The following is a 12,500-nucleotide window of genomic DNA, read 5'->3' as shown; positions in this document are numbered from 1 at the left end:
ACACACACACACACACACACACACACACACACAGGTGGATCCAGGCAGGTACCTTGCAGCCGCAGGCAGCCAGAGCAGGAGCCAGCACCAGGCTGATCTTGTCCCCCACTCCACCTGTCGAGTGTTTATCCACCATTAGCCCCTCCCACTCTGCCGGCCATGACATCACTTCCCCTGACATCATCATCTCCTTCGTCAGTGCGAGAGTCTCCTCTGCTACCATTCCCTTCAGCCAGATTGCCATCAGCATGGCTCCTATACACACACACACACACACAAGCAAACACACACACACACACACACACATGCAGACACACACACACACACACGCACGCACGCACACACACGCGCACACACACATACACACATCAGATCAGAATTTCAACTGTAGAGTAGAGTGCAGGTTTTGGCCTGAGCTTGACTATTGATACTCAGTCTAAAGTGTGTGGGGGTCTTCTTCTCTGCAGACCTATAATAACTTGCCTTATCTGGCATCCCACCCACTGTGACTCTGAGACCTACCTGCACGTCGCTGGATGGTGTGTGTGTGTGTGTGTGTGTCTGCATGTGTGTGTGTGTGTGTGTGTGTGTTTGCTTGTGTGTGTGTGTGTGTGTGTGTGTGTGTGTGTGTACCAATCTGGCTCTCTTGGATGGTCTTGTCCTTGACACCCTGTACGAAGTCTCGGATCTCCCCAGCACTCAGCTGTTCACCGTTCCGTTTCTTGCGGATGTGTTCTGGGAAAGTGGCTTTGCTCTGCTCGTGGTGCGCCATCCCTGCAGCTCACTGACACACAGCGGACTGACACACAGATGACTGACACACAGCGGACTGACACACAGCGGACTGGCACACAGCGGACTGACACACAGCGGACTGACACACAGCGGACTGACACACAGCTGACTGACACACAGCTGCATGTGACAAGTAGGAGAGGAAAATACACGAGGGATTGTTTTAAATCACTAAACTATTGTGTGTGTGTATGTTTCAACAGAATCGGCGGAATGAATACACCCCTGATCAGCGTAAATACAGTTCACTCTCATAACTGCCACGTTGCGTTCCTTCTCTCCCTTTGCTTGTGGACTTCAATGTACAACACATGTGACCAGGCAAAAAAACATTTCCACGCCAAACCTCTACAAACAACCTACATCTTTGTTACCATATTATCTAAAATAACGGCATACATCGTCAGCATAGTTAATAGAACTAACTCGTTAGTAAACCTGCTACAATCATGTAGTAACGTCAGTGTAACAGTCAGTTAATAGTTACACAAGTGGGCCCCAGTGGCAATAAATGAGTAATACCAAAATCTTACCTTGACTTAGAAGAGTTCTAGTGTTGTCTTGGAAAGTCTGTTTGACCAGGGCGTTTCTGTTGGCTGAACTAGTCAGCTGAACTTGCCAGAAAAATGAAACTGAAAAAATATATATAATAATAATAACAATAATAATCTCTCTCTCTTGCTCTATTTCTCTCTTGCTTCTACTTCATTTTGGAAGGAATTCATTTGTTCAAAACTGTTCAACTATTGTCTTTCTCTCTCTGAGTCAACAACCCATGTCATGGGTTTCTCCCCTTTCCTGTCGGGTTGTGATTGGTCCATTTGCTGCCATCTAGTGGACATGTTGCACTATTGCCCTCATCTATGTCTGGACCGTTATTGTCCACGTTTGCACTGTTCTAATGTACTATGGAAAAAGATGGCTCTCCTATTCTTGGCACTTTGCCCAGTCATATTTAAGCTTAGAACTACCTTTCTAGGCATTCTGATGCTTCTAGCTTTGAGTTAAATTTGTTGGTAGCATATCTACAGTATTTCACTTTTTAATGTGTATTGTATTGCTTACTGGGTGTTGTCCAATGAATGCTGTAACCACTCCCTCTTCAAATCAGGGCTGATTGGAAAAATATGTTGAAAAGAGAACATTGTATTATCATTTCTTTGTACTCTCTGAGGAAGGCCATGCAGCCGAAATGCTTTTTAAACTTTGTTTCCATTGAACATGCCATACAAATAAAGACATTGTAATTAATTGTATGAAGAGTACCTTGGTCCTCCTTTCTTTTTGATGACCAATTTACCCCTTTTACCAAAGAGCATCTTCTGTCTACCAAGTCTACTATTGTGTACCTCAGCAGAGCTTCCCTTCCTCCTCTTCTTTTCTGTGTCTGTTAAGGTTTCCTACCTGTACCGGAACGCTGCTCCTGAACACTGTCATGTCTTCCAACCTTGAGAACACACTGGTCAAATACCCCTCTCTGTCTGTCTGTATGGAAGGACTAGTGACCAATGGGTGTGAGTGGTGGAGTGGGTCAGTTAGTCATTAACTACGACAGTAGTCACAACCCATCACGAATCAGAAGGGGAAACAGTCATTTTGACGTAAAAACATCTGACCCTACCATTTCGCATCATCCCAATAGCCTCACCCCATCGCCTAACCCTCACCCCCTCCCTCCCTTTACCCTCACCCCATCCCCTTACCCTCAACCCCTCCCTATACCCTCACCCTCACCCCCTCCCCTTACCCTCACCCCCTCCCCTTACCCTCACTCCATCCCCTAACCCTCACCCCCTCCCCTTACCCTCACCCCCTCACTTACCCGCACCCCATCCCCTTACCCTCAACCCCTCCCTTTACCCGAACCCCCTCCCTTTACCCTCACCCCCTCACATCAAACCTATAATCCAGTATATTAACTCTATCCATTATCATTAATCTTTACCTGTCTTCCTCTACCTGAACCCTCCCTGAACCCTCCCTGACCCTGGTCTGTACCTGTCTTCCTCTACCTGAACCCTCCCTGATCCTTACATCTGACCCTGGTCTGTACCTGTCTTCACCTACCTGAACACTCCCTGACCCTGGTCTGTACCTGTCTTCCTCTGAAAGCACTGAACTGAGCTTTTAGAATTTGAGCAATTCCAGGGCGGCTGGTGGGAGGAGCTACAGGAGGACGGGCTCATTGTAATGGCTGGAATGGAATTGATGGAATGGTATCAAACATATGGAAACCAGGTTTGACTCTGTTCCAATTTTTCCATTCCAGTCATTACAATGAGCCTATCCTCCTATATCTCCTCCCACCAGCCTCCACTGAGCAATTCAATGTTAGCGCCCAAAGTGTCTTCAGTCATACAGAAACACTCTGGTCCTGGTTAGCGGTGGTAGTCGACCTGGTGTTGGTCATCAGAGTAGGCTTGTCTTGGTTCAGGAAGGCAATGATTTGTACGGGGTAGGCGAGGTTTGTATGTGCATAGGCCTGGTTTGGTTCAGGGCAGTCAGGGTCAGGGTTTCACAATGGTACTCAGAGCAAAATCAGATGACTACCATTTCTCAGCTTGGCTTTCTGACCAACAGGCTGGTATACAGTGGGGCAAAAAAGTATTTAGTCAGCCACCAATTGTGCAAGTTCTCCCACTTAAAAAGATGAGAGAGGCCTGTAATTTTCATCATAGGTACACTTCAACTATGACAAAATGAGAGAAAACAATCCACAAAATCACATTGTAGGATTTTTAATTAATTAATTTGCAAATTATGGTGGTAAATAAGTATTTGGTCAATAACAAAAGTTTATCTCAATACTTTGTTATATACCCTTTGTTGGCAATGACAGAGGTCAAACGTTTTCTGTAAGTCTTCACAAGGTTTTCACACACTGTTGCTGGTATTTTGGCCCATTCCTCCATGCAGATCTCCTCTAGAGCAGTGATGTTATGGGGCTGTTGCTGGGCAACACAGACTTTCAACTCCCTCCAAAGATTTTCTATGGGGTTGAGGTCTGGAGACTGGCTAGGCCACTCCAGGACCTTGAAATGCTTCTTACGAAGCCACTACTTCGTTGCCCGGGGGGGGTGTTTGGGATCATTGTCATGCTGAAAGACCCAGCCATGTTTCATCTTCAATGCCCTTGCTGATGGAAGGAGGTTTTCACTCAAAATCTCACAATACATGGCCCCATTCATTCTTTCCTTTACACGGATCAGTCGTCCTGGTCCCTTTGCAGAAAAACAGCCCCAAAGCATGATGTTTCCACCCCCATGCTTCACAGTAGGTAGGGTGTTCTTTGGATGCAACTCAGCATTCTTTGTCCTCCTAACACGACGAGTTGAGTTTTTACCAAAAAGTAATATTTTGGTTTCATCTGACCATATGACATTCTCCCTTCTGGATTGTCCCTTCTCTTCTTCTGGATCATCCAAATGCTCTCTAGCAAACTTCGGACATGAACTGGACATGTACTGGCTTAAGCAGGGGGACATGTCTGTCACTGCAGGATTTGAGTCCCTGGCGGCGTAGTGTTTTACTGATGGTAGGCTTTGTTACTTTGGTCCCAGCTCTCTGCAGGTCATTCACTAGGTCCCCCCGTGTGGTTCTGGGATTTTTGCTCACCGTTCTTGTGATCATTTTGACCCCACAGGGTGAGATCTTGCGTGGAGCCCCAGATCAAGGGAGATTATCAGTGGTCTTGTATGTCTTCCATTTCCTAATAATTGCTCCCACAGTTGATTTCTTCAAACCAAGCTGCTTACCTATTGCAGATTCAGTCTTCCCAGCCTGGTGCAGGTCTACAATTTTGTTTCTGGTGTCCTTTGCCAGCTCTTTGGCCTTGGCCATAGTGGAGTTTGGAGTGTGACTGTTTGAGGTTGTGGACAGGTGTCTTTTATACTGATAACAAGTTCAAACAGGTGCCATTAATACAGGTGGAGTGGAGGACAGAGGAGCCTCTTAAAGAAGAAGTTACAGGTCTGTGAGAGCCAGAAATCTTGCTTGTTTGTAGGTGGCCGAATACTTATTTTCCACCATAATTTGCAAATAAATTCAATGAAATTCAATTAAATTCAAATAATAAAGCTGGTCGACCTCACACTCTTGAGTGTAAGGCAGAGAGCTCAACGGTACAGAAAAAACAGTGGTCCTATATAGCAGACCTAAAAATGCTTAGTCATGGCTGGTTCCACCCCTCCCATGCAGATCGGGGCATCATAAGCTAACTTGGGTTCATCTTATGGTTATGTTCACCGGGTGTTGTTAGACTGTACCCTGGCTTAGATTCTCAGAAACAAAAAGTATTAGAAACAATAGGGGTTTGTTTTGTTTCTCAGGCTCTCTCTATCTCGGCTCACACCATGTCCTTGACTATACCCACAGACCAGCTGCAGGGAGCTAGAGGGGAACCATCCCTTTACAGAAGCACAGCATTTGTAGTTATGAAAATCTCTTACTATTGTTAAGCATATAATTCAACAATCAATATTCAACAAAGCAGGTAAATACGTAATATTTCCCTTACAGTTTTCACACATCAAAGTTCCTGTAGATTGTTAAACAGGATCTCACATACTGCAGTTGCACCCAAACGGCTCTTATCTGTATGCCCAGACCCATGACTAAGTCACACAAGACAAGCCTATACTAAAATATAACAATGGATAATTATCCAAGTAAAAACAGCATAGTATGTTCAATTAAACAACATGGTAGTTAATTCAATAATTTCCTCTATAATGGTTAAGTTTCTTAAGGCAAAAACAATAGTGAGGGTGATTAGTCGGGGTGGATGTGGGTGTATAACACAAACTTCTAGCAACCCCAAGGTTGAGTGTTTGAATCTCATCACGGAAAACTTTAGCATTTTAGCTAATTAGCAACATTGAAACAAATGTTTAGCTACGTTGGAACTACTTATCAAGTTCGCTAACCCTTCCCCTAACCTTAACCTCTAGAGCTAGTTAGCGTTAGACACCTAGCTGTTAGCAACAACAAATTGTAATTCGTGACATGTCATACATTTAACAAATTCGAAACATATTGTATTATGAATTGTAATTAATAACATATCAAACAAAATGGATAATGGACATCCACAAAAGAAGATACCATACCACAGTAAATGGAGTGTTTTGGTTTATATACGCACAAAATAATACGATATGCTCTGAGACCATGTTGAGAAAACCAGGCACAGCTCATCACCCGTCTAACACCATCCCTACAGTGAAGCATGTTGGCAGCATCATGCTATGGGGATACTTTTCAGCGGCATGGACTGGGAGACTGGCAAGGACAGAGAAACAATGAATGGATCCAAATACAGGCAAATCCTTGATGATGACCTGCTTCAGAGTGCAAACAACTTTAGACTGAGGCAAAGACTTACGTTCCAACAGAACAATGACCCCAAACATACAGCCAAAGCAATACTGGAATGACTTCAGAACAAGAATGTGAAAGTCCTTGAGTGGCCCAGCCAAAGCCCAGACTTGAACCCATTGAAAATCTGTGGATTGAAGGACTTGAAGATTGCTGTTTTTCGCTGCTCCCCTTCTTATTTAACAGAGCTTGAGAACAGAACAGAGCGTGAGAAAAGGAAGAATGAGAGAAAAAACATATCCAGATGTGTAAAGCTGATACAAACAAACCCAAGACAAAGCAAATCTGTAATCGCTGCCAAAGGTGCTTCTACAAATATAGACTCAGGGGTGTAAATACTTATGCAAATTTGATTTCTGTATTTAATTTTCAATACATTTGCTAAACATTTTTCTATGGATTGAGATGTAGCCTACATTGAGCCTTTATGATATGCTTTACAAATCAAACTACATTTTATTGGTCACGTACACATATTTATCAGATGTATGTGAGTGAGTAGTGAAATGCTTGTGTTGCAGCTCCAACAGTGCAGTAATATCTCCTTTCTGTAATGTTTCCTTTCTTTCTGTCACCAAATGTTTTCATAATATTCAAGTTACCAGGTTGTTAGGGCCATACTGGCCAAACATTTTGTTCTTATATTTATATGATAATAGAGATGTGTGGACAGGTGTATTCATATTTAGAAGCAATGTGGAAAGCAGTATCGTTGTTGTTTTGGAAGAATCTGTTGAGTTCATGCTGAGACAAACCAAAACGGAAAATCCCTACACACACGAATGAAACTGTCAGTGAAACTGATATAACACAGTCAGCTATCGATCAGCATTTGTCTTGGCTTACTGTGTGTGTTTTTGGATAACAGTCAGGAAGTCACGCCTGACATACTTCCGACCACAACTCTATCTTCCTGATTCCTGCTTACAAGCAAAAATTAAAGCAGGAAGCACCAGTGACTCGGTCTATAAAAAAGTGGTCAGATGAATCAGATGCTAAACTACAAGACTCTTTTGCTATCACAGACTGTAATATGTTCTGGGATTCTTCCGATGGCATTGAGGAGTACACCACATCAGTCACTGGCTTTATCAATAAGTGAATCGAGGACGTCATCCCCACAGTGACTGTACGTTCATACCACAACCAGAAGCCTAGGATCATAGGCAACATTCGCACCAAGCTAAAGGGTAGAGCTGCCGCTTTCAAGGTGCGGGACTCTAACCCGGAAGCTTATAAGAAATCCTGCTATGCCCTGCGACGAACCATCAAACAGGCAAAGCGTCAATACAGAGCTAAGATTGAATCATACTACACCGGCTCCGACGCTCGTCTTATGCGGCAGGGCTTGCAAACTATTACAGACTACAAAGGGAAGCACGGCCGTGAGCTGCCCTGTGACACGAGCCTACCAGACGAGCTAAATCACTTCTATGCTCGCTTCGAGGCAAGCAACACTGAGGCATGCATGAGAGCATCAGCTGTTCCCGACGACTGTGTGATCACGCTCTCCGTAGCCGACGTGAGTAAGTCCTTTAAACACGTTAGCATTCACAAGGCTGCGGGGCCATACGGATTACCAGGACGTGTGCTCCTGGCATGTGCTGCCTAACTGGCAGGGGTCTTCACTGACATTTTCAACATGTCCCTGATTGAGACTGTAATACAAACATGTTTCAAGCAGACCACCATGTTTCCTGTGCCCAAGAACACAAAGGCAACCTGTCTAAATGAACACAGACCCGTAGCACTCACGTCTGTAGCCATGAAGTGCTTTGAAAGACTGGTAATGGCTCACATCAACACTATTATCGTAGAAACCCTAGACACACACCAATTTGCATACCGCCCAAACAGATCCACAGATGATACAATCTCTATTGCACTCCATACAGCCCTTTCCCACCTGAACAAAAGGAACACCTATGTGAGAATGCTATTCAATGACTGCAGTTCAGCGTTCAACACCATAGTACCCTCAAAGCTCATCACTAAGTTAAGGATCCAGGTACTAAACACCTCTCTCTGCAACTGGATCCTGGACTTCCTGACAGGCCACCCCCAGGTGATGAGGGTAGATAGCAACACATCTGCCACGCTGATCCTCAGCACTGGAGCCCCCCAGGGGTGCGTGCTCATTCCCCTCCTGTACTCCCTGTTCACCCACGACTGCATGCCCAGGCACGACTCCAACACCATCATCTGGCCGGGTGGTGCCAGAATAACAACCTATACCTCAAAGTAACCAAGACTAAGGAGATGATTGTGGACTACAGGAAAAAGAGGACCGAGCATGCCCCCATTTTCATCGACAGGGCTGTAGTGGAGCAGGTTGAGAGCTTCAATTTCCTTGGTGTCCACATCAACAACAAACTAGAACGGTCCAAACACACCAAGACAATCGTGAAGAGGGCACGACAAAGCCTATTCCCCCTCAGGAAACTAAAAACATTTGGCATGGGTCCTGAGATCCTCAAAAGGTTCTACAGCTGCAACATCGAGAGCATCCTGACCAGGCGGTTTCAGAGGATGGCCCTAAAAATTGTCAAAGACCCAGCCACACCAGTCATACGCTACTGCTACTCTCTGTTCATCATATATGCATCGTCACTTTAACCATATCTAAATGTACAAACAACCTCAATCAGCCCGATTAACCGGTGTCTGTATATAGCCTCTCTACTGTATATAGCCTCTCTACTGTATATAGCCTCTCTACTGTATATAGCCTCTCTACTGTATAGAGCCTCTCTACTGTATATAGCCTCTCTACTGTATAGAGCCTCTCTACTGTATAGAGCCTCTCTACTGTATATAGCCTATCTACTGTATATAGCCTCTCTACTGTATAGAGCCTCTCTACTGTATAGAGCCTCTCTACTGTATAGAGCCTCTCTACTGTATATAACCTCTCTACTGTATATAGCCTCTCTACTGTATATAGCCTCTCTACTGTATATAGCCTCTCTACTGTATAAAGCCTCTCTACTGTATATAGCCTCTCTACTGTATAGAGCCTCTCTACTGTATATAGCCTCTCTACTGTATATAGCCTCTCTACTGTATAGAGCCTCTCTACTGTATATAACCTCTCTACTGTATATAGCCTCTCTACTGTATATAGCCTCTCTACTGTATATAGCCTCTCTGTACATAGCCTCTCTACTGTATATAGCCTCTCTACTGTATATAGCCTCTCTACTGTATATAGCCTCTCTACTGTATATAGCCTCTCTACTGTATAGAGCCTCTCTACTGTATATAGCCTCTCTACTGTATAGAGCCTCTCTACTGTATAAAGCATCTCTACTGTATATAGCCTCTCTACTGTATATAGCCTCTCTACTGTATAGAGCCTCTCTACTGTATAAAGCCTCTCTACTGTATAGAGCATCTCTACTGTATATAGCCCCTCTACTGTATAGAGCCTCTCTACTGTATAAAGCCTCTCTACTGTATAGAGCCTCTCTACTGTATATAGCCTCTCTACTGTATAGAGCCCCTCTACTGTATATAACCTCTCTACTGTATAGAGCATCTCTACTGTATATAACCTCTCTACTGTATATAGCCTCTCTACTGTATATAGCCTCTCTACTGTATATAGCCTCTCTACTGTATAGAGCCTCTCTACTGTATAAAGCCTCTCTACTGTATAGAGCATCTCTACTGTATATAGCCCCTCTACTGTATAGAGCCTCTCTACTGTATAAAGCCTCTCTACTGTATAGAGCCTCTCTACTGTATATAGCCTCTCTACTGTATAGAGCCCCTCTACTGTATATAACCTCTCTACTGTATAGAGCATCTCTACTGTATATAACCTCTCTACTGTATATAGCCTCTCTACTGTATATAGCCTCTCTACTGTATAGAGCCTCTCTACTGTATATAACCTCTCTACTGTATATAGCCTCTCTACTGTATATAGCCTCTCTACTGTATAGAGCCTCTCTACTGTATATAGCCTCTCTACTGTATAGAGCCCCTCTACTGTATATAACCTCTCTACTGTATAGAGCCTCTCTACTGTATATAACCTCTCTACTGTATATAGCCTCTCTACTGTATATAGCCTCTCTACTGTATATAGCCTCTCTACTGTATATAGCCTCTCTACTGTATAGAGCCTCTCTACTGTATATAGCCTCTCTACTGTATAGAGCCTCTCTACTGTATATAACCTCTCTACTGTATATAGCCTCTCTACTGTATATAGCCTCTCTACTGTATAGAGCCTCTCTACTGTATATAACCTCTCTACTGTATATAGCCTCTCTACTGTATAGAGCCTCTCTACTGTATATAGCCTCTCTACTGTATAGAGCCCCTCTACTGTATAGAGCCTCTCTACTGTATATAGCCTCTCTACTGTATATAGCCTCTCTACTGTATATAGCCTCTCTACTGTATAGAGCCTCTCTACTGTATATAACCTCTCTAATGTATATAGCCTCTCTACTGTATAGAGCCTCTCTACTGTATATAGCCTCTCTACTGTATAGAGCCCCTCTACTGTATAGAGCCTCTCTACTGTATAGAGCCTCTCTACTGTATATAGCCTCTCTACTGTATAGAGCCCCTCTACTGTATATAGCCTCTCTACTGTATATAACCTCTCTACTGTATATAGCCTCTCTACTGTATAGAGCCTCTCTACTGTATATAGCCTCTCTACTGTATAGAGCCCCTCTACTGTATATAGCCTCTCTACTGTATATAGCCTCTCTACTGTATATAGCCTCTCTACTGTATATAGCCCCTCTACTGTATATAGCCTCTCTACTGTATAGAGCCCCTCTACTGTATATAGCCTCTCTACTGTATATAGCCTCTCTACTGTATGTAGCCTCTACCGTATATAGCCTCTCTACTGTATAGAGCCTCTCTACTGTATAGAGCCCCTCTACTGTATAAAGCCTCTCTACTGTATGTAGCCTCTCTACTGTATATAGCCCCTCTACTGTATATAGCCTCTCTACTGTATAGAGCCTCTCTACTGTATATAGCCTCTCTACTGTATAGAGCCTCTCTACTGTACATAGCCTCACTACTGTATATAGCCTCTCTACTGTATATAACCTCTACTGTATATAGCCTCTCTACTGTATAGAGCCTCTCTACTGTATATAGCCTCACTACTGTATATAGCCTCTCTACTGTATATAACCTCTACTGTATATAGCCTCTCTACTGTATATAGCCTCTCTACTGTATGTAGCCTCTACTGTATATAGCCTCTCTACTGTATATAGCCTCTCTACTGTATAGAGCCCCTCTACTGTATATAGCCTCTCTACTGTATATAGCCTCTCTACTGTATATAGCCTCTCTACTGTATATAGCCCCTCTACTGTATATAGCCTCTCTACTGTATAGAGCCCCTCTACTGTATATAGCCTCTCTACTGTATATAGCCTCTCTACTGTATGTAGCCTCTACTGTATATAGCCTCTCTACTGTATAGAGCCTCTCTACTGTATAGAGCCCCTCTACTGTATATAGCCTCACTACTGTATATAGCCTCTCTACTGTATAGAGCCTCTCTACTGTATAGAGCCTCTCTACTGTATATAGCCTCTCTACTCTATAAAGCCTCTCTACTGTATGTAGCCTCTCTACTGTATATAGCCCCTCTACTGTATATAGCCTCTCTACTGTATATAACCTCTCTACTGTATAGAGCCTCAATACTGTATATAGCCTCTCTACTGTATAGAGCCTCTCTACTGTTATTTTTCAGTGTCTTTTTACTGTTGTTTTTCATTCTTTACTTACCTATTGTTCACCTAATACCCTTTTTGCACTATTGGTTAGAGCCTGTATGTAAGCATTTCACTGTATTCAACTGTTGTATTCCACGCACGTGACAAATAAACTTTGATTTGATTTGAGTAGCTTAACGGTTCCCCCAAGTTGGGCAAGCTAGCGCCTTTGACTGTCAGCCCAGATGATGTATGGTCGTACTGGTCACACACACACACACACAAAACATGAATGTTTTGCCCAGAAACAGGCTCCAGACAGAACAATAGTTCAATCATTGGTGTGCAGGATAAAACCTTTACTCTGTCTCCAGTTAACTTAAGAGGAACCAGTCAGTTCCTGTCAAGTATTGGCTGAGCTCCCAGACATCCTGGGGTCATTCTACACACCCAGAACAGTTACAACATGCCTCTATTAATGTGCACACACTTTTATATCTTATATTGATTTCTTTAACCATCCCAAGCCCAATGCCGAGGCTTAAAGAAGGATATTTTAGTACACAAGCATTAGTAAGGTTTAACAGAAATTGCCTTCACACAGTTCCTGGAAACGGTAAACAT

At 43.5% G+C, this 12,500-nt stretch overlaps 2 protein-coding genes across 3 annotated transcripts in view; both read right to left on the bottom strand.

The window, feature by feature from the left end:
- Positions 1–2,216, bottom strand: part of LOC118938844 (thymidine phosphorylase-like) — a 4,667-nt gene extending 2,451 nt beyond the window's left edge. Inside the window, exons 1-5 of one of the 2 annotated variants that reach the window (XM_036945258.1) lie at positions 2,200–2,216; positions 1,861–1,908; positions 1,329–1,427; positions 634–915; positions 53–255 (exon numbers count right to left, since the gene is read on the bottom strand). In XM_036945258.1, coding sequence (XP_036801153.1) covers positions 53–255; positions 634–772 — 342 coding nt within the window. In that variant the 5' untranslated portion in view covers positions 773–915; positions 1,329–1,427; positions 1,861–1,908; positions 2,200–2,216. Of the gene's footprint in view, positions 1–52; positions 256–633; positions 916–1,328; positions 1,832–1,860; positions 1,909–2,199 lie in introns of those variants that run through there. The other variant, XM_036945257.1, reaches the window with a different exon arrangement.
- Positions 2,217–12,218: 10,002 nt separating this feature from the next.
- LOC110516855 (thymidine phosphorylase-like) overlaps positions 12,219–12,500 on the bottom strand; it is a 3,665-nt gene continuing 3,383 nt past the window's right edge. The window contains exon 9 of the mRNA XM_036945259.1: positions 12,219–12,500. This exon is cut by the window's right edge and continues 321 nt beyond it. The gene's annotated coding sequence lies outside the window, so the exon portion shown is untranslated.

This window comes from Oncorhynchus mykiss, chromosome 15 (assembly GCF_013265735.2).
Source record: "Oncorhynchus mykiss isolate Arlee chromosome 15, USDA_OmykA_1.1, whole genome shotgun sequence".
Taxonomy (NCBI): domain Eukaryota; kingdom Metazoa; phylum Chordata; class Actinopteri; order Salmoniformes; family Salmonidae; genus Oncorhynchus; species Oncorhynchus mykiss.
The sequence above is the reverse complement of the archived record's forward strand: the minus strand, read 5'-3'. Positions and strand labels throughout refer to the sequence as shown.